Below are 17,614 nucleotides of genomic sequence, written 5' to 3' on the forward strand. Positions count from 1 at the left end.
AAAAATAAAAATAATGAAGTTCAACATGATCAAATAAAAGAAGCACCATGTCCAAATGAATGTTGTTGCGATAATCATCCCCAACACAAGAGGGCTCCCGAGTCAACGTCGCGACATTCCGACGAGGAAGAAATGACCGGGTGTTAACATGGCGTCTGCCTTGGACGACGACGAGATCTCCAATGATGACTATTATTCCCTGCTTAATGTTAGAAGAGAGGTACGTGTTCATGTGTATTTAGAGGAAGGGATTTTTTGCAAATGTCCTCTGTTACCGAGGTTTGAATATCACGTGGCGCTAGGAGTGTGTGGACGTTAAAGGCTAATGCAATGTGGCTAACTTGTGACCCTGGACAGTGTGAGAGGTTCTGTCCGCGATCAGAGAGACTTTTAAACGACTTAATGTCATTAATAGGATTTAGAATGAAGGTTAATTGACCATGGCTAAAAAGTAGAATATCTGCAATAACGAACAAAAGATGTTTGGAGTGTTGTCTAACCTAATATTTGACAAGTGATCTGATGTGTTTGACATGCGTGTTGTCAGCGACACTATTGTTAAAATATAATGTAAGTCTGTCTGTCTTACAGGTTATGTGTGTATTAGCACTAAAGACAAACAAAACAATTTGACTTAGGTCCTCTTCTGGTATGTCTGATAATGTTTAAATAAAAAAGGGAGAAGAGTTGTCCAGAATGGCTTGTTTCTGTACTTGACTTAGGATCAATAAAGTTTTACCTTACCTTACCTTAATATGTAATGACAATTGTGAATATGCAATTGTCATATCAACAAACTAGCACCTATTTGTATGTCTGAGCTGTGAATTTTCCTCCAAGCACTCTGATTTGAAACACTTAGTTCAGTGGTTGGTCATAGACGCAATATTTGTTTAGGTCTGAGTGTGTGTATAGATGAATGATAACGTCTATATGTATTCTGCTTCTTTACCACAGTAGCTGGGAAAAACTCCTGCTCAGTGACCATATTTGGTTGCAGATCATTCATAAAATAATAAATAATACTTTCTTTAACTCACCTGATAAGTACGGTATTTTGTTGATCAGGTATTTCTTTTTAAAATGTGTTTTTTGTTTGAATTTGGTTGTTTGTTGAAGTGGTCTTAAAATGGTATTTTAAAATATCTTGAATTTAACTTTAACCCTGATAAAGTTGCTCTTTTCTCTGCATTTCAGGCAACGCAGGAGGAGCTGAAGGCAGCATATAGAAGACTATGCATGTTATATCATCCAGATAAACATCGGAATCCTGAGCTCAAGAAAAAAGCAGAACAGCTTTTTAACATTGTACATGAAGCATACGAAGGTAAGTTGCTGAAACATTCAAGATGGCACACGTATTATAATTCAGAATGAATCATCAACACACAATGTCAACCTAGTTCTCAGCGATCCACAATCAAGGGCCATTTATGACATCTATGGCAAGCGGGGCCTCGATGTTGAAGGATGGGAGGTAAGCATTCGCTAATTAATTGAACCACAAATGTTGCTCTTTAAGCACCTTTCAATGTGCAGCTTTAAAAAAAAAAAAAAAGATTACATTTTTTAAAATCTTATTTGTCTTGACTGGAGTGATGCCAAGTTGACAGCTACATGTTTACTTTGCGTTATTCCTAAGGTGGTGGAGAGAACGAAAACTCCAGCTGGGATTCGAGAAGAGTATGAGCGCCTACAAAAAACGCGAGATGAGATAAGGCTATCGGAGAGGACAAACCCAAAGGTTTGTTTAAATTAAGCATAATATCCAGGATGACCTTATAGGATAGTATTGAAATCCTTGACTTGTTTGTTGTTTTTACAGGGAGTTATCATTGTTGGCATCAATGCCACGGAGTTCTTTGACCCATATGAAGAGGGCTTTGATGACGTGCTGGGAAGAGGAATGCCTCCCGTGGAAATTGACAAAATGCACATATCACAGTCTATTGAGGTAAACGTTTATAGTCAACTCAAGACAGAGTTTGTTGATCATTTTCCATTCCTCCTGTAAATGAAATAAATTAATTCAAACTTAAAACACACACACACTTTTTAATAATGACTTAATTGGTGGTTCCTGAATTGCCTAGTTATTTTTTTAAATTAAAGGGAAACTAATGTGTTGATTTAAGTGCATCTTAAATAGATCTTGGACCTCTATTGCACTCAGCACTTATTTTCATTGAAAATATTTACATTGGAAAATGTGCATAAGCCTGGACACTGAAATATTTACCATAACCACACCCACTCTTCTCTGATTGGTAATTTCTTCAGATTTCGGCATGTCATTAATCCCACAAGTCTCCACCCCCAAGGGACTTGTTGCATAAACAAAGCAGTGTGTAGTTAATATGATGCACTATTAATAACTAAAAAGGTTTATTAAAAAAAACAACCTCCTATAACGTGATCATTTAAGGTAAATATAATGAATAATTATTTAAAATAATGTTAAAAATAGCAATTATAATGATGAAAAATGTTTCTCTAAACATTTCTGTCCCATGTCCCATTCTTGTCACCCTGACCACCCTAATTAAAAAAGCAACTCACTCCTCCCCTGATAAAATCTTGAAACTCTTGTCTTTTTGTTTTATTAACAACCTTCATTCTCAGCTGTTTTTTATGCCGTTTTGGGATATAGCGTGAGCAGATGTGTTTCCACATTGTCGGGTAAAGACTATGAATTAACGGACTTGGTCCTGTGTTCTCAGGCTCCCCTTACCACAAAAGACACGGCCATCCTTTCTGGCTCCTTGTCGACGCGCAATGGAAATGGAGATGGCTCCATTAATTTAGCCTTGAGAAGTGTCACGTCCAACAATTCCTGGAGAGAGGTTTGTCATATTCAGTGCTATATGTAGTTAGAGAAGTTCTCTTTTTTAACCTCTATCATTGTATCTTTACTTATGTTTATATAGTGTGTGTGTCCCGGTCAAACTCATTTTTTTATTCAAAAATGTAATATTGGCAGCTTTATTTATTTTACCTTTAATATTAATCTTCAAATGATGACTGCATCTGGCATGTGTCAGGCATAGTGATGTGTGCTTGTCTGTGTGTACTTGCATAGATAGAATTAGGTGCCGGTGACGTGGACGGACCTCACGTGGGACTCAGGATGTTTCGAAACTTGACCCGGCGATGGTATGACTTCAAAACGGAGAATTGTTCATCTAGCGTAAATATTATTTGTTTTCTAAAACAATAGTTGAATGGTTTGTCTTCCAGCTACCTGACTGCCGATTTTGGGCTCCAGCATTTATCAAGAGATATTCAGCCCAGCTTTACTACAACTCTGGCCCGGCATCTGGACAAAAAGACAATGGGATATCTGAAGTGGCATTGGGGGATTAACTCCTCAATGAACACCAAAATAGTGCACATCACTCAGCGAAGCCATTTTACCCTTGCACTGCAGGTGAGCAGCCAGTAACTTGACATTTTGACTTTGACCTTTGTTTCTCTTTATCATGTATTTGTATATTGTAGCTCATTCTAATTTGGACACATGTTTCTTCCGTTTTTATTTTTCAAATCTATTCTTTAATACTGTGCATGCTGCCGCATTTAAACTCTTAAAAGTAAATCATGTCTGTAATTATGAAAGTACAACCCATTAACATGTTGCACTTGTAACATCATTATTTATTTTGTCTTGAACAGCTCGGTATTCCTCACACTTTTATGAGTGCAAGCTATCAGTACCATGTCCAGGATGAAGACAAGACGAAGATTAAATGCTCACTGAAGTATGTTAATATAAAACATTCAGTTTTTTTCAGACGGTCAATGATGTAAATAAGTTGTGCTTTGTTTGAAGACTAGGGCTGTTGGGGAGCGTGTGTGAGTACGGAGCAGAAAGGAAGATTAGTCAACACAGTGTCCTGGGTGCTGCTGTTAGTTTTGGTGTACCTCACGGTGTGTCCCTCAAGATCAAGTAAGTCTCACCCTGTTGTGTGTCTTTCTAGTCACTGCTCACAAGCAGACAAATCTGCAGCTCGTGTCTTTTTCCTTACAGACTAAACAGAGCCAGTCAGACGTACCTCTTCCCTATTCACTTGACCGACACTCTCTCGCCCAGTTTTGTGATTTACGCCACAGTTGGACCGCTGGTTCTTTACTTCGCCATGCAGCGACTCATTATCAAGCCTTACATGCGAGCCCAGAAGGAACAGTAAGAAACTCCGAAGTTGAAAATTGCCTATTTAATGCACAAACTGTTATCGGTGGACACAGCGTGTTGTATCACCTCACGGCGGTTTGATTCCTTCACTTGTCTTTCAACTCAACAGAGACTTGGAGAAGCAACGTGAGAGCTCGGCCTCTGAAACAGCCAGGAAGAAGCAGGAGGCTGAGTCTGCAGTGAGTTCTGTTTTTAACCTGTTGTATACTGTTTGGAAAAGGTTTTATCAGCCAGCTGTGGTCTGTGTTGTATAAAGCTAATTTCTCTTGGGTTTTCTTTTAGGTCTTGCTCATGCAGGAGTCTGTGCGAAGGATCATTGATGCAGAAGAGTCAAGAATGGGTAAGATCATTTACTTATATCTGAAATTGTGATTTTTTTATTTTTTATTCCATGACTTTTAAAATGGTTGTTTAAAATGTTTTCAAAACTGCTCTATGGAAAATATAATCTTACATCGACAAATCATTCAATCTTCATTATTTCAATAATTCAGTGTCTGATAGATGAAAACAATTAATGCTTCAACCGGGATTATTCTGAAGTCTGATCCTGGAAATGTCTCTTATTTTATTTGTATTTATTGCATTTTATTTTATTAGTCTTTTATCATTTCATCATATTATTTTTATATTCTATGATGTCACCACAACAAATTCCAGTGTTGTGTTGTCTGGTTCTGACCATAACATCTATTATTTGGTTGTTTTACATCCAAATAATTTATAATTATATGGATTGTCAATCATAATGAACTTTGAATTGCAATGCTTAAAATATATGGATTACTATAAATACATAACGACATTCAAAGGTTTCTCATGATGACAATAACGGAACAATTTCTGCTCTGATCTTTAAGAAAAGCAGATTTTGCAATGTGTCATTCATTGATTTAAAGTTCAGTATAAGCATTCAGTTATTGTGTTTTCTAAATAAGGGCAATGGGAATATTTCTTGAGAACATGTCTGACATCCGTTTTATTGTGTCAAAGTCTATAGCATTTAGATTAAGACGCATGTTTGTCATGAAATTACATATTGAGGCATTTAAATTGTAATTTACTTTATTATTGTTATTTATATTGCTGATTTATTTTTAAAATTGTTATTGGTGTAACAATTACTGATTGCCATTGGATACAAGGGATATAAACAGGTATATATATTTTCCTTTGATCTGTGAGACGATCCATAAGTGCCCCCCCTTCATGTCCTGATTTTTTATTGGCCATTATGCCTCTTCATGACTTTACAAGATCCCTGAAGCACTTATTTTTGTCTGATGATAATTTGTTCTTGATTGCCCCTTTGATAAGAACCCTAGCAAAAAGAAAACCTGACAGCCTTCTGCATAATATCCACCTAAGGGATTTTAATAAGTCATAACTGTCTCGCAACACCTGTCACTGCAAGGTTACCGAGTTTTTAGTGCCGTCAGTGGTCTTTTAGTGCCGCCACTGTTAAAATAAAAGCAGCAACAAGGACGGAGCCGACGGTGGCAAAATCATAAAAATGTATTTAAATGAAAGTTTTGTGAAACATCTGTTACTCGACAATCATGAAGTGTATTACTTGTGAAGTGCGTTGATCGATAAGATTGTGTTTGTATGTTTTTCTAATTGCCACCATCAACATGATGTTTATTTTTGTCATTATAACTCTCAGGTCTCATCATCCTGAACGCTTGGTATGGCAAGTTCGTGACGGACAACAGCAAGAAACACGAGCGAGCGAAGGTCATCGACGTGACCGTGCCCCTGCAGTGTCTCGTCAAAGACTCCAAACTCATCCTAACCGAGGCCATCAAAGTGTGTGAGACTTTGGTTGCACGTTGACGGAATGAGAGAAGTGTATCTTAAAGGTGACGTCTGTTGCAGTCCGGGCTTCCCGGCTTCTACGACCCCTGCGTCGGGGAGGAGAAGAGCCTTAAGGTGCTGTATCAGTTCCGTGGTGTCATGCATCAAGTCCTTTCAGGAGACACGGAACCACTCAGGATACCAAAGCAATGTGAGTTCTTTTACACCCAAGGCCCTTTCCTTTGGGGTTTGAGCAAAGATCCACCTTCAACGTTGACCTTGTCTCAGATGTGCAACGACGGCTAATTGACTTGAACAAGGAGCCTTTTTAGATGTGTGATGCAACACTTTGGAATATATTATTCTCCGCTTTCAGAATATCTGCATAAATTCAAAGCCATGTGCCTTGAAACATAGATTAGTGACTTTTTTTCTTGTCTCATCCGCAGCTCACAGGATCGACACAGACACATAAGGAATTGTCTGCTGACCAAAAGAAAATGGATTCATCTCTGACAGAAGATGGACAGGATTTTTTTTTTCTTTTAGCTTCACCTGGGAAGCAGTTCCGTGTTAGTCATGGCAATTATCTTAACATGCAGAAGGATCACAGATCGGATCGTTTCGAAACTCCGCTGACATGATTGTGGTCTATTTGGAATTCAAATGTGACGCCAGAATCAATGACTACCATCGAAACTCTTGTCCTCCTGGTGTCAAATTATTTTTCTGAAGGTGATGAAAGAGATGATGTATCTAATTGTACAAGACTGCAGTGCCTATGTGATTGAAATAATGATTGCAACTCTGTACCCTTGCCACAGGATTAAAAATTGTGCTCTTCCATTTTTGTTTCCAGTGAGATAACATTCATCAATGTGTGCATTCATGTTATTCTTCTAGATCTGAATATAACTAAAAGGGTTTTAAACCAGAAGGTTAAATAAATTGCATATATAGGTGAAGTGAGAGACGCACCAAGGTCTAACGGTGAAATCCTTTCTATCATATACTTTCGGTTTCAGATTTATTCAATCTTTAATTATGGAAAACAACTGTAGCATGTCCACTAACTAAACAAGATTAGATAAGTACTGTTTTGTAATATGAAGCATTACCTACCGAATTGAAGCACTTCGAGTACCGTTAAAAGGTTTTCCTTATTTTTATATTTCTTTGTTTTTGTCATTTCCATTCACTAGAAATGGATCGAATGTGTTACGATCACTGAAGACTAGAATATAAAGGAACGTTTAAACAATTTAAGGACTTATATAAATAAAGTTACAGAAGTCATTAACCGTCTTGAAAAAGGTAACGATACTATAAAGTGCCTAAAGAAATGTAACATTTCTCAACCCCTGAGCCCAGAGATCCATCCTTTTTTGAAATAAAAATAAAAACAAATTGCTCGCTGTCGCGTGATGACGTCATTCGGCGCGTCCGATGGGCGTTCACATCCAGTTCCGCTTTCTACATCTAGCGAGAAGACGCTTTTTGTCCTCGATCAAAAAACTGTTGTCAGCGCATAATTTAGTAAAATACCATAAAACGACATGAGGAAGAAACTTTTAAAGGCTTTTAATATTCCCAATGAAGAACCGGCACACGAAGCGTCCAGCTCTCTCCTTACAAGTAATGTACGTCACTCATAAGTTGCACATTGTAAGGTATTTATCAGCTTTACTTAACAATAGAATTACTTTTTAGCTTATTTACGTGCAAATTAACAACTTAATTTCGTACTGCTCTTGTTTGCACAATGATTAGTTGTTGTTTTTATTCCAGCCTTTTCCCTTTGACATCCTGGAGGAGATCTTCTTGAAGCTTCCTCCCAAAGAAGTGGTGGGTTTGTGTCGCCTGGTGTGCCGGGAGTGGAAGGAGGTGGTGGACAGTCAGTCTCTGTGGAAGGAGCGATGCCGAAGAGAAGGATACCGCCTGCGGGATGCCTCCAAAACCCCCTCAGACTGGATGATGTTTTACTTTTGCACCATAATGAGACGGAACCTGCTCAAAAACCCGAGCGGAGAAGGTTTGGTGACACAAGTTTATACCTTTTAAAAAGCTGTTGACCAAAAAAATGTTACCTACTTGAATTTCAGATAAAATGGGTCACTGGCAGGTGATAGAGAACGGCGGGGATCAATGGAAAGTAGAAGATGTCATGGTGGCTCACCCCGACAACAACGTCAAGATGAACTTTGTGACGTCTTTCAGGTGAGCGCTCAGATAAGGCCTCAATGATTGACAATCCAAATAACGTTATCTTCTGTCGTGAAGAATGTGTACAAAGACGCAGCTGATTAACTTGAAAAAGGAAGGTTATAATGCCGCTTTCATGGATAAATGCCAACCAGATATCAGAGTCACGGATTGGTAAGAAAATGCATTTTGCAATTATTTCTCCCTCAACCTTGTTGAGAAAACAAAGTACTGTATGTGTCTTATAGAGTCTTGAGGATTGAACATAGGAGTTAAGACACAATTAAGAGGACAATAGGGGAAGCTAAAACTAGTTGATGAACATCAATTAAGACAGTAACATCAACAACAACCAAAAATCAACCTTGCATTCTCTTGAATCGTGTATGATTTGCAGCAGAAACTGCTTAGATAAAATTAAATGGTGGATACTGTACGGGAGTTTGACCTGGACCTCCCTAATTCCAAGACCAACACTTGGTCTTTAAGGTGTTTCATTCATCCTTGTTGTTGTCCCTTGAAGCATCCTAAAACGGCAGTGTCGGGAGAAAACCTCTGGGTGTATTTCGTAGCTGTAGCCTAAGTGATGTGTTAACAGTTAAGAGAAGAGGGGCCAGCACGGTCCCCTGCACTGCTGACCATCAGTTTCAGATGTGACATCCTTCAGCCTGACATAGTAGCCCATCATATTTCTCATTGTACTCCTTCTTCTATGACGGATCATATAAAAACTATGTACCCATGTTAGGTACGCACCACGATGGGATTGTGGCTCTGAATACAAAATCCATGTGGAATTGCTCTGCCAGCGAAAAAGATGCGTTCAAGTCTTCTCTCCGGATGTTGTTAACTTCAAGCAGTGGAGTGATGGAAAATGGAATCAGGTGAGACCCACACTAAAGCAAATGTAAACTAAATTAAATGGCACTAAAACGTTAATCATTTTTTCAGATCACACATGTGTTCAAAAACTATGGCTCAGGAGTACGGTTCATTCGCTTTACCCACGGAGGCAAGGACACTCAATTCTGGGCCGGATGGTATGGAATCCGTGTCACAGATAGTCGTGTTGAATTATGGCCAAACGAGGGATAACTTCTCTTTGTTGAAGAACAAAAGCTGACGTTTTTCTCTTCTTCGTAACACATGTTTCCATCAATGTTTACAGCATTCATGTGTAGGATTTATTTAGTACCAAAGAAAGATTTATGTTGAATGAATGATACATTTAAATGATGTTGCACTATCACAAATAAAATAAAATCAGTTATATTCATTAAATCTGTCATTTTTTTTGTCATTTTTCATAAATTAATGCAAAACTCAAGATAAGTAATCAATTATTACTGATAGTCTGCTAAACAGCTGGGAGGGATAAGCCACACGAAAAATGCTAAAAATGTTCAAATTGCTTCTTTCAAGGAATCAACACATCAAGAGATGGTAAAAGTAAGACAATTCCCCCACCTGTGTGATAAGCAGAGGCACAATAACTCAAGTCAGCACAACTATTAAGTCATAATACTATTTATTTTGATATTCATCACAAAGAAAATACAGCATGTTAAATTGCTTCAAATCCATGTCAGCTTTGATGCTTCCAAATCAGTCAATAACTTACATTTATGTTCTACTTATTTACAGTTCAACCACTTGTTGCACTAATAAATTGAAGGCAGCAATCTGTCTTTCAAGAAAAATAAAAACTTAATTTCCCCAAAAGAAAAAATAGTTTGTTGCCTTTGTTCAAAATTGGTATGTGGGATTTTAAAATGGTTCAGTGGTTGTTGTGACTTGTTTCCATCCACGCTTTTCTTCCCTCCTCTCCCACATTAACAGTTGTTGATGGCACATTTTAACCGTTATGATGCAGCTGAATCTTTATTACACGTTGGATTAAAAAATGTGTTTAAATGTGAGCAGTGAGGCATTTTATCTCGAGGCACCGATACTCCAGGCTCCACATCCTTTACTTTGGAAAACATCATTGGTTTAACCCTGAAGTACATGAGGGCCAGAACCTTTATATTCAAACAAGGTAATAATAAAAAGCCTCGAACAAAACCAGACTCTGTTGGATCATCAACACAATGTCAAAGGTTTTTCAGCAATGAAAGGTTTAAACCACACAAAACGTTTAAGCAGGTGTTCATCAACACCCGTGGTACAACAAAACCATCTTTGCTCGTTTGTGCTTTACATGTAAAACTTGCTTTAGCACTAGAATATTGCTGCATGTCTGGATGCAGAAGAAAATCAAAGACTCTCAAACGTGATAAAATTTTTACATACTGCGTGATCGTTAGGTAAGAATATAATGTTAAGAGTCAAATGTTAGTCACGCTGCACTTGAAATAAGTTGCGAGGCAAATATTGTGTGCGTGTGTGAGTGTTGGAATGTGCTGGTGCATCAAACCTCTTGTTACTGCTAACCTACAAGGGTGGTCCGATGAGGGCCGAGATGGACTTAGAGCAGAACACATTTACGTCTTTTCTTAGGTTCGGGGGGCTCCAGGGCAGCAAGAATTGCCTCATCAAACACATTCTTTAATCCTTTCTGTGGAAACAAAGTATTGTGTTTTGAAAAACAAGGCCGAGTGTCTGACAGCAGAAAAGAACCCAAAATACAGATGAGTGAGGACGACTCAATCGTCTCCTTTTATTCAAATATTATACAATACTCTCCTCGTTATCACGAGTACAGAGAAAAAGCTTCAGTACTTGACCGAGTTCACGCTAAAGTAACGTATACAAATGTAGAAAGAAAACGAGGCAGAACTTAAGATTGGCACCGTCAGCCATAACCAGAGTCGGCTGATGAGCGATTATAGACAGCACAGAAGAAGAAGAAAAGTTATTTAGGCTTTAAGAGTACTGTGGAGTTAGTTCGATGACAGACATTGTTTTGTTACAATGAAAGCAGCAGAGGATTTAGAGGCAACATCAGAACAAGCAGCACTTTCTCTTTCTTTGAGTTTCTGGGGGCTCAAGAGCAGCTAGGATAGCCTCGTCAAATACGTTCTTCAGTCCTCGCTAGAGGGAGGAAATGGGGAGGAGAGACAGGCACACGACACTCGGTTAGATAAGCACGTTTGTTAGAGACCATGCGACTCGCGCCAGCTGCGCTCGCTCAGACAGAACACTGCTTACCTGCGTTAGGGCCGAACACTCCACGTATTTGACTGCTTTGAGGTCGCGAGCCAGTTTTTCCGCCGTCTCAGGAGTGATGGGCTTCTGTTTGTTTTTGGCCAACTTTTCCACCGTGGAGGGGTCATCGCGCAGGTCAATTTGGGTTCCTACCAGCAGGAATGGAGTCTTGGGACAGTGGTGAGTGATTTCAGGAACCCACTGCAGGAAAACGCAACAATGTGCTTTAGTTTTGAGCTTTAGTGTCACAACATGAGTTAGTGGAGTAAGAATTTGAACTAAAAATGGTAAAAAAGACATTTTCCTGGTTTCGTTTTACTTGGTGTTTAAAATTTCTTCGCTACGTTCGTAGTTGTAATTTTTTGCATTTGCAGTTGTATATGAACTATATCCTTATACGCGTTTCTAAAGTAAACCCTTATATTTGAACTACTGCGACAACCGGAATGTCCCCAAATGTGAAAAGAAGGGAAGGTATATCATCATCATTATTCTAAATTCATTAGAAGACTTAGCTTTAATTTGCCAAAGCTTTCAGAAATCTACAAAGGTGCTATTGCATTAAAGGAATAAAGTGTACCCATGTACACTAATGTGTGCATTAAAAATACTGCAGGGAAGTGAATCAAATATTAGCTTGAAAACAGAAAGACTGTCTTATAATTAGCACTTTGCTGGGACTTCAATTAAACAAGATGAAAATTGTGCAATTGAAAAAAAAAAAAATCACAAAGTTTTGTTTGCTGAATTTCTGGGTTTGTTACACGATCAGTCACTTACCTTTTCCTTCACATTTTCAAAAGAGGATGGTGAAACTACGGAGAAACACACTAGGAACACATCAGTCTGTGGGTAACTGAGTGGTCGTAGCCTGTCATAGTCCTCCTGACCTGGGGAGAGAAGATATTTTTAATAAACAGTGTTGGCAATCATTCAAAATGATGACAAAAACACACATGTTACAAGATTTAAAATTCATCAAAATACATAATTGTAAGCCACACAAGGGGGGCAGGAGCAGAAAGAAAGGAAGCAGATTCTATGTTAACCTTGTATCCTTTGAAGACCTTTGTTGTCATTTCCTTTGGTCAATGCCCTTTATATTTTCACTTTGTTATCTAGTTGCACCTTTTATTTGCATTTGTTATTGCTTTTATTGCTTTTGTTATTGAAACTACCTTCCATAATCTGCTGTGTACTGGACGTATAATTCCAGCACAGGGATTAATAAAGTCTATCCAACTTTAAGAAAAACACAAACCTGCTGTATCAAATAGTCCAAGAGTGTATGGTTCTCCTCCGATCATGACAGTGACTGCATAGTTGTCGAAAACCTTCAAGACAACAATGTACACCATTATTCCGGATCAAACAAAATTAGTCACCAGGGGGGTGTAGAGAAAGAGGAAAAACACTTACTGTTGGTACATATTCGGAGGGGAACTTGTTGGTGGTATATGAAATCAAAAGGCACGTTTTTCCCACAGCTCCATCTCCAACCACCACACACTTGATAGTCTGCATCTTTGCGTCTGTATAAGCTTAGGAGAGAGATTGGACGATTTAAATTGGAAATAAACTCACCGTCTTGGTGGCATCAGTCCCTGAATTTAAAAAAAAGAATCGCTCGATTCGAAAGCTACCCTGCGGTGAAAATCAGGATTTACTGGTTAAATCACATGAAGCGTCCGGAAGCTAACGTCTGCTAGCAAAGACGAAGAAATGTTTTCATGTAACGCCAAATGTTGTTAACTATTATCGTATAGACAACGGGTAGAAAACAAGAATACTTCGTGAAACATCTATTTCGATTATTAAGCGGTTATTTGGTGCTCTGTGTCGGTTAGCCATCCGGCCCAGGTTAGCTTAGGAAGTGGCGTTGGCTTCGAACGGCTAGCACAGACGGATAAAACGAATCTATTATTTAGTTATACCAGCTTTTTACCCAAACTAAGACAATAATGACAGCCCATGGTACGTACCTACAAATCTCCGTGACTACACAAGCAAGCGTTTGGTGTTTATTTAGCCGGGCGTTGGCACCAGCGACCAGCAACTTGCTACTTAGACTAGCTCGCAAGTCCGGACTTCCAGATTTCACAAGCCAGACGCATTTCAACCGGATGTGAACTTCAAAATAAAACCTTTCACCCCGTAAATTCTAAAAACACAACCACAGATCAACACTAGGCAAATAATTTGTCCTCCAGAATGTATCCATCACTATTATCTTGACCCTTGTTATTATTGTGTTATTTATTTTTGCTAATGTGTTATTTCATTTTAATGGTTTCATTTTGACAGTCAACCCACTCTCGCTCGTTCTGTCCAACTTGACAACGATGGAGTTCTTGTTGAATTGATTACGTCACCTTTTAGTTTGGGATTATTATTTTTTTCCATCTACACAAATATTCATATTTTACTACTACATTCAGTTTGCCCTGGTTAATTTAAATATCTAGAGTGATTAGTACATTATTTAAAAATGTTAGATATTTTGGTGAAATCTATTAAATAAATGCATTTTTATTTTTGCTTTATTTTTTAGATTCGATTTTTTAGAGTATATTGTTATTTTGTTTAAGGCCAATGTCAGCTATCTTGGTGAGTATACAAAGAAAAGCTGTTTTACAGTAAGTTAGTAAGTAAGTAATATTTGTAGAGCGCTTTTCTAGACCAGGGTCACCATCCATCCATCCATCCCTCCCTCCCTCCCCCCCTCCATCCATCTACAGTGCCTTGCGAAAGTATTCGGCCCCCTTGAACCTTTCAACATTTCGCCACATGTCAGGCTTTAAACATAAAGATATACAATTTGAATTTTTTGTCATGAATCAACAACAAGTCGGACACAATTGTGAAGTGGAACGAAATTTATTGGATAATTTAAACTTTTTTAACAAATAAAAAACTGAAAAGTGGGGCGTGCAATATTATTCAGCCCCCTTGCGCTAATACTTTGTAGCGCCACCTTTTGCTGCAATTACAGCTGCAAGTCGCTTGGGGTATGTCTCTATCAGTTTTGCACATCGAGAGACTGGAATTCCTGCCCATTCTTCCTTGCAAAACAGCTCGAGCTCAGTGAGGTTGGATGGAGAGCGTTTGTGAACAGCAGTCTTCAGCTCTTTCCACAGATTCTCGATTGGATTCAGGTCTGGACTTTGACTTGGCCATTCTAACACCTGGATACGTCTATTTGTGAACCATTCCATTGTAGATTTGGCTTTATGTTTTGGATCATTGTCCTGTTGGAAGATAAATCTCCGTCCCAGTCTCAGGTCTTTTGCAGACTCCAACAGGTTTTCTTCCAGAATGGTCCTGTATTTGGCTCCATCCATCTTCCCATCAATTTTAGCCATCTTCCCTGTCCCTGCTGAAGAAAAGCAGGCCCAAACCATGATGCTGCCACCACCATGTTTGACAGTGGGGATGGTGTGTTCAGGGTGATGAGCTGTGTTGCTTTTACGCCAAACATATCGTTTTGCATTGTGGCCAAAAAGTTCGATTTTGGTTTCATCTGACCAGAGCGCCTTCTTCCACATGTTTGGTGAGTCTCCCAGGTGGCTTGTGGCAAACTTTAAACAAGACTTTTTATGGATATCTTTGAGAAATGGCTTTCTTCTTGCCACTCTTCCATAAAGGCCAGATTTGTGCAGTGCATGACTGATTGTTGTCCTATGGACAGACTCTCCCACCTCAGCTGTAGTTATCTGCAGTTCATCCAGAGTGATCATGGGCCTCTTGGCTGCATCTCTGATCAGTGTTCTCCTTGTTTGAGATGAAAGTTTGGAGGGACGGCCGGGTCTTGGTAGATTTGCAGTGGTCTGATACTCCTTCAGTGCTCCTTGAGATGTTTAAAGCTTGGGAAATCTTTTTGTATCCAAATCCGGCTTTAAACTTCTCCACAACAGTATCTCGGACCTGCCTGGTGTGTTCCTTTGTCTTCATGGTTCTCTCTTTAAACAGAACCCTGAGACTATCAAAGAGCAGGTGCATTTATACGGAGACTTGATTACACACAGGTGCATTCTATTTATCATCATCAGTCATTTAGGACAACATTGGATCATTCAAAGATCCTCACTGAACTTCTGGAGTGAGTTTGCTGCACTGAAAGTAAAGGGGCCGAATAATATTGCACGCCCCACTTTTCAGTTTTTTATTTGTTAAAAAAGTTTACTTTCAGGCACTGTATCTATCTATCTATCTATCTATCTATCTATCTATCTATCTATCTATCTATCTATCTATCTATCTATCTATCTATCTATCTATCTATCTATCTATCTATCTATCTATCTATCTATCTATCTATCTATCTATCTATCTATCTATCTATCTATCTATCTATCTATCTATCTATCTATCTATCTATCTATCTATCTATCTATCTATCTATCTATCTATTTAACTATCTATCTAACTATCTATCTAACTATTTATCTAATCACTGAGACAGCATACTTAGAGCTGTATGTTATAGTTATCAACTTTATTTGAAGCATAGACAAATTCCTTTATTTTGTATTTACAGTGTATTTCAAATTGCATGATGATTTCAACAGAACAGAAGGTGAGTAATAATTGAATTATTACTTTCACAATTGTGTAATGTTTAGATAATGAGGTTTACGTTGACTTTTGAGAACATTTATCTTCCATACTGTAATATATGTCACCAATGAACACAATGCCATTAAAATAAAGAGAATCCAACGTAGAGTCTGCCACCACCTGATGAATACAAACATGTTATTAGATGTATTTCACTTTTTTAGTGTTAATTATTGTACACAATTACCTGATTTCTTTATGTTCAACGGTTGGTGTCATGTTTGGTGTTGCAGAAGTAGTGGTTATCCCTGTTGTAGGAACATGCCAGGGATTAGAAAAGGTGAAAAATAAATAAAAAATAAGCTTATTGGTCCAAAGCGTAAATGATTTCTGAGCTGTAAATTACATATAAGAAGTGAATTGTTTTATTGATTATTACCAAGCACATTAGGTATCAAGTGTGTTAACCTTATGATTTAATGACCGTGACTTTTCAAGAACCAGAACATGTTACAGATTTCATCTGAATGCCCCTAACAAATAAAACATATATTTAAGGGCAAGGACCATTCTGTAAAGTATCACTGTCTATCTGCCAGTAGATTCTATTTTCATTCCTTTTTTAAGGATTGTATGGTATTGTTGACCTGTTGTCAGACAGTCTTTGTGGATGATGGCTCACTGCAGTGAGACGTCCATAGCTTGATAGGACTTTGTTAGCATTGTCAAGAAATGCGATCTCCCTCTTAAATGATCCAACTGTGTTGCTGATTTCATACTTCATTTATGCTCCACATCGACACACCAAAATAATGAATACCAATATATGTATCAACATTTAATCGGTCATTTACTTGCCGACCTATTTTGATTTGAATCTTGGTCTTCTTATGCTTATCTGGGATCGGGTCGTGGGGGCAGCAGCTTCAGCAGGGCCGTTTGTACCTGCGATCTTAGTTCTAGAGTTTACCAAAAGTTTTAAATAGACTCTTTTAACATTTTACAAACTTCTTGGCGATTTGAACAACACCAAATATGTATTTCCGCGCTTGTGTTCTAATGTTTTAGTTAGCATTGCTACCTGAAAACCAGTGGGAATCCTGAAAGAAACGTCTTTAATTACAGTAAACGGTAACTAGAACAGGTAGATAGATTCAGTGAAAGTGAAGTTATACCTGTATTTGAGATGAGAAGTCTGACTCCAGCCTTGATATTCCTTCCTGGTTGGGATATTACGCACCAGTACATGTCTTGATCACTTTGTTGCGCTGAATTTATGGTAAAAGTTATGACACTGTTCAAAGCATCATCAGTGATAAAGAATCTGTTCCTGTTCCGTTTCTTAGGTGTTTTGGCGACAATCCTGCACATTTCATAGATTGGCCCTTTGCAAAAGTACTTTGTGTTTTCTTTAAATACACTATCATAGCTACAAGTCACATCCAACGACCTTCCAGCCATGGCAGACACCACAGCCGGAACCGACATTTGTGCTGAATCCACAGCTTCCTGTGCCAACCAGAAATAAAGGAGCATGGCTGCTGAAACATATGAACATGAATTAATGCAATAATTCAGCAGATTGGATCAATAATGGAAACTTTATTTTACCGTGAAAGAAGTTTGCAAACAAGCCCAAAGTCCTCATGATTTGTTCCAGAGTGAAGCTGTGGGAAATATGTATTTCTTCCTCTTCTTAAACAATAAGTTGCCACATCA

The 17,614-nt window shown here is 38.4% G+C and overlaps 4 protein-coding genes across 7 annotated transcripts; 2 read left to right on the plus strand and 2 right to left on the minus strand.

The window, feature by feature from the left end:
• The first annotated feature begins 123 nt into the window (after positions 1 to 123).
• Positions 124 to 6,835, plus strand: dnajc11a (DnaJ (Hsp40) homolog, subfamily C, member 11a). The gene is made up of 16 exons (XM_087781105.1): positions 124 to 220; positions 1,198 to 1,327; positions 1,404 to 1,477; positions 1,643 to 1,744; positions 1,826 to 1,954; positions 2,721 to 2,843; positions 3,080 to 3,153; positions 3,238 to 3,427; positions 3,673 to 3,758; positions 3,830 to 3,946; positions 4,028 to 4,183; positions 4,302 to 4,371; positions 4,475 to 4,532; positions 5,859 to 6,001; positions 6,071 to 6,200; positions 6,439 to 6,835. The coding sequence occupies exons 1-16, from the start codon at positions 149 to 151 to the stop codon at positions 6,462 to 6,464; spliced, it is 1,680 nt and encodes a 559-aa protein (XP_087637231.1). The 5' UTR covers positions 124 to 148; the 3' UTR covers positions 6,465 to 6,835.
• A 629-nt stretch (positions 6,836 to 7,464) lies between these two features.
• Positions 7,465 to 9,472, plus strand: LOC148059850 (F-box only protein 6-like). 2 transcript variants are annotated; one of them, XM_087781284.1, is made up of 6 exons: positions 7,465 to 7,629; positions 7,778 to 8,021; positions 8,092 to 8,206; positions 8,270 to 8,365; positions 8,940 to 9,075; positions 9,143 to 9,472. In XM_087781284.1, exons 1-6 carry the CDS (start codon positions 7,546 to 7,548, stop codon positions 9,284 to 9,286), a joined length of 819 nt encoding a protein of 272 aa, XP_087637410.1. In that variant the 5' UTR covers positions 7,465 to 7,545; the 3' UTR covers positions 9,287 to 9,472. The 2 variants fall into 2 exon arrangements, with proteins under 2 accessions (XP_087637410.1, XP_087637411.1); XM_087781285.1 differs by having other exon boundaries at positions 7,465 to 7,624.
• Positions 9,473 to 9,702: 230 nt separating this feature from the next.
• LOC148059851 (cell division control protein 42 homolog) lies at positions 9,703 to 13,431 on the minus strand. Of its 3 annotated transcripts, none has more exons than XM_087780704.1 (6): positions 13,321 to 13,431; positions 12,758 to 12,879; positions 12,600 to 12,672; positions 12,119 to 12,228; positions 11,342 to 11,539; positions 9,703 to 10,748 (listed from the first exon to the last, which is right to left on the minus strand). In XM_087780704.1, exons 2-6 carry the CDS (start codon positions 12,860 to 12,862, stop codon positions 10,659 to 10,661), a joined length of 576 nt encoding a protein of 191 aa, XP_087636830.1. In that variant the 5' UTR covers positions 12,863 to 12,879; positions 13,321 to 13,431; the 3' UTR covers positions 9,703 to 10,658. The 3 variants fall into 3 exon arrangements, with proteins under 3 accessions (XP_087636830.1, XP_087636832.1, XP_087636831.1); XM_087780706.1 differs by having other exon boundaries at positions 12,758 to 12,870; positions 13,321 to 13,391; XM_087780705.1 differs by lacking the exon at positions 9,703 to 10,748 and adding an exon at positions 10,817 to 11,224.
• A 2,383-nt stretch (positions 13,432 to 15,814) lies between these two features.
• On the minus strand, positions 15,815 to 17,614 carry LOC148059852 (CMRF35-like molecule 1). The gene is made up of 4 exons (XM_087781769.1): positions 17,507 to 17,614; positions 17,071 to 17,433; positions 16,143 to 16,203; positions 15,815 to 16,075 (listed from the first exon to the last, which is right to left on the minus strand). Exons 1-4 carry the CDS (start codon positions 17,541 to 17,543, stop codon positions 15,940 to 15,942), a joined length of 597 nt encoding a protein of 198 aa, XP_087637895.1. The 5' UTR covers positions 17,544 to 17,614; the 3' UTR covers positions 15,815 to 15,939.

Source organism: Callionymus lyra, chromosome 19 (assembly GCF_982586985.1).
Source record: "Callionymus lyra chromosome 19, fCalLyr1.hap1.1, whole genome shotgun sequence".
In the NCBI taxonomy this organism is placed as follows: Eukaryota; Metazoa; Chordata; class Actinopteri; order Syngnathiformes; family Callionymidae; genus Callionymus; species Callionymus lyra.

Coding starts and splice junctions, on each gene's coding strand:
- dnajc11a (XM_087781105.1), top strand. CDS start 149: ATGGCGTCTGCCTTGGACGACGACGAGATCTCCAATGATGACTATTAT. Junction 3,428..3,672: donor ATTTTACCCTTGCACTGCAG/GTGAGCAGCCAG, acceptor TGTCTTGAACAG/CTCGGTATTCCTCACACTTT. Junction 4,184..4,301: donor ATGCGAGCCCAGAAGGAACA/GTAAGAAACTCC, acceptor TCAACTCAACAG/AGACTTGGAGAAGCAACGTG.
- LOC148059850 (XM_087781284.1), top strand. CDS start 7,546: ATGAGGAAGAAACTTTTAAAGGCTTTTAATATTCCCAATGAAGAACCG. Junction 7,630..7,777: donor GCTCTCTCCTTACAAGTAAT/GTACGTCACTCA, acceptor TTTTTATTCCAG/CCTTTTCCCTTTGACATCCT. Junction 8,366..8,939: donor GATATCAGAGTCACGGATTG/GTAAGAAAATGC, acceptor TACCCATGTTAG/GTACGCACCACGATGGGATT.
- LOC148059851 (XM_087780704.1), bottom strand. CDS start 12,862: ATGCAGACTATCAAGTGTGTGGTGGTTGGAGATGGAGCTGTGGGAAAA. Junction 11,540..12,118: donor TTGAAAATGTGAAGGAAAAG/GTAAGTGACTGA, acceptor GTTTTCCTGCAG/TGGGTTCCTGAAATCACTCA. Junction 10,749..11,341: donor AGTGTTCGGCCCTAACGCAG/GTAAGCAGTGTT, acceptor TTGTTTCCACAG/AAAGGATTAAAGAATGTGTT.
- LOC148059852 (XM_087781769.1), bottom strand. CDS start 17,543: ATGAGGACTTTGGGCTTGTTTGCAAACTTCTTTCACG. Junction 17,434..17,506: donor GTTTGCAAACTTCTTTCACG/GTAAAATAAAGT, acceptor ATGTTTCAGCAG/CCATGCTCCTTTATTTCTGG. Junction 16,076..16,142: donor GTTGAACATAAAGAAATCAG/GTAATTGTGTAC, acceptor TGTATTCATCAG/GTGGTGGCAGACTCTACGTT.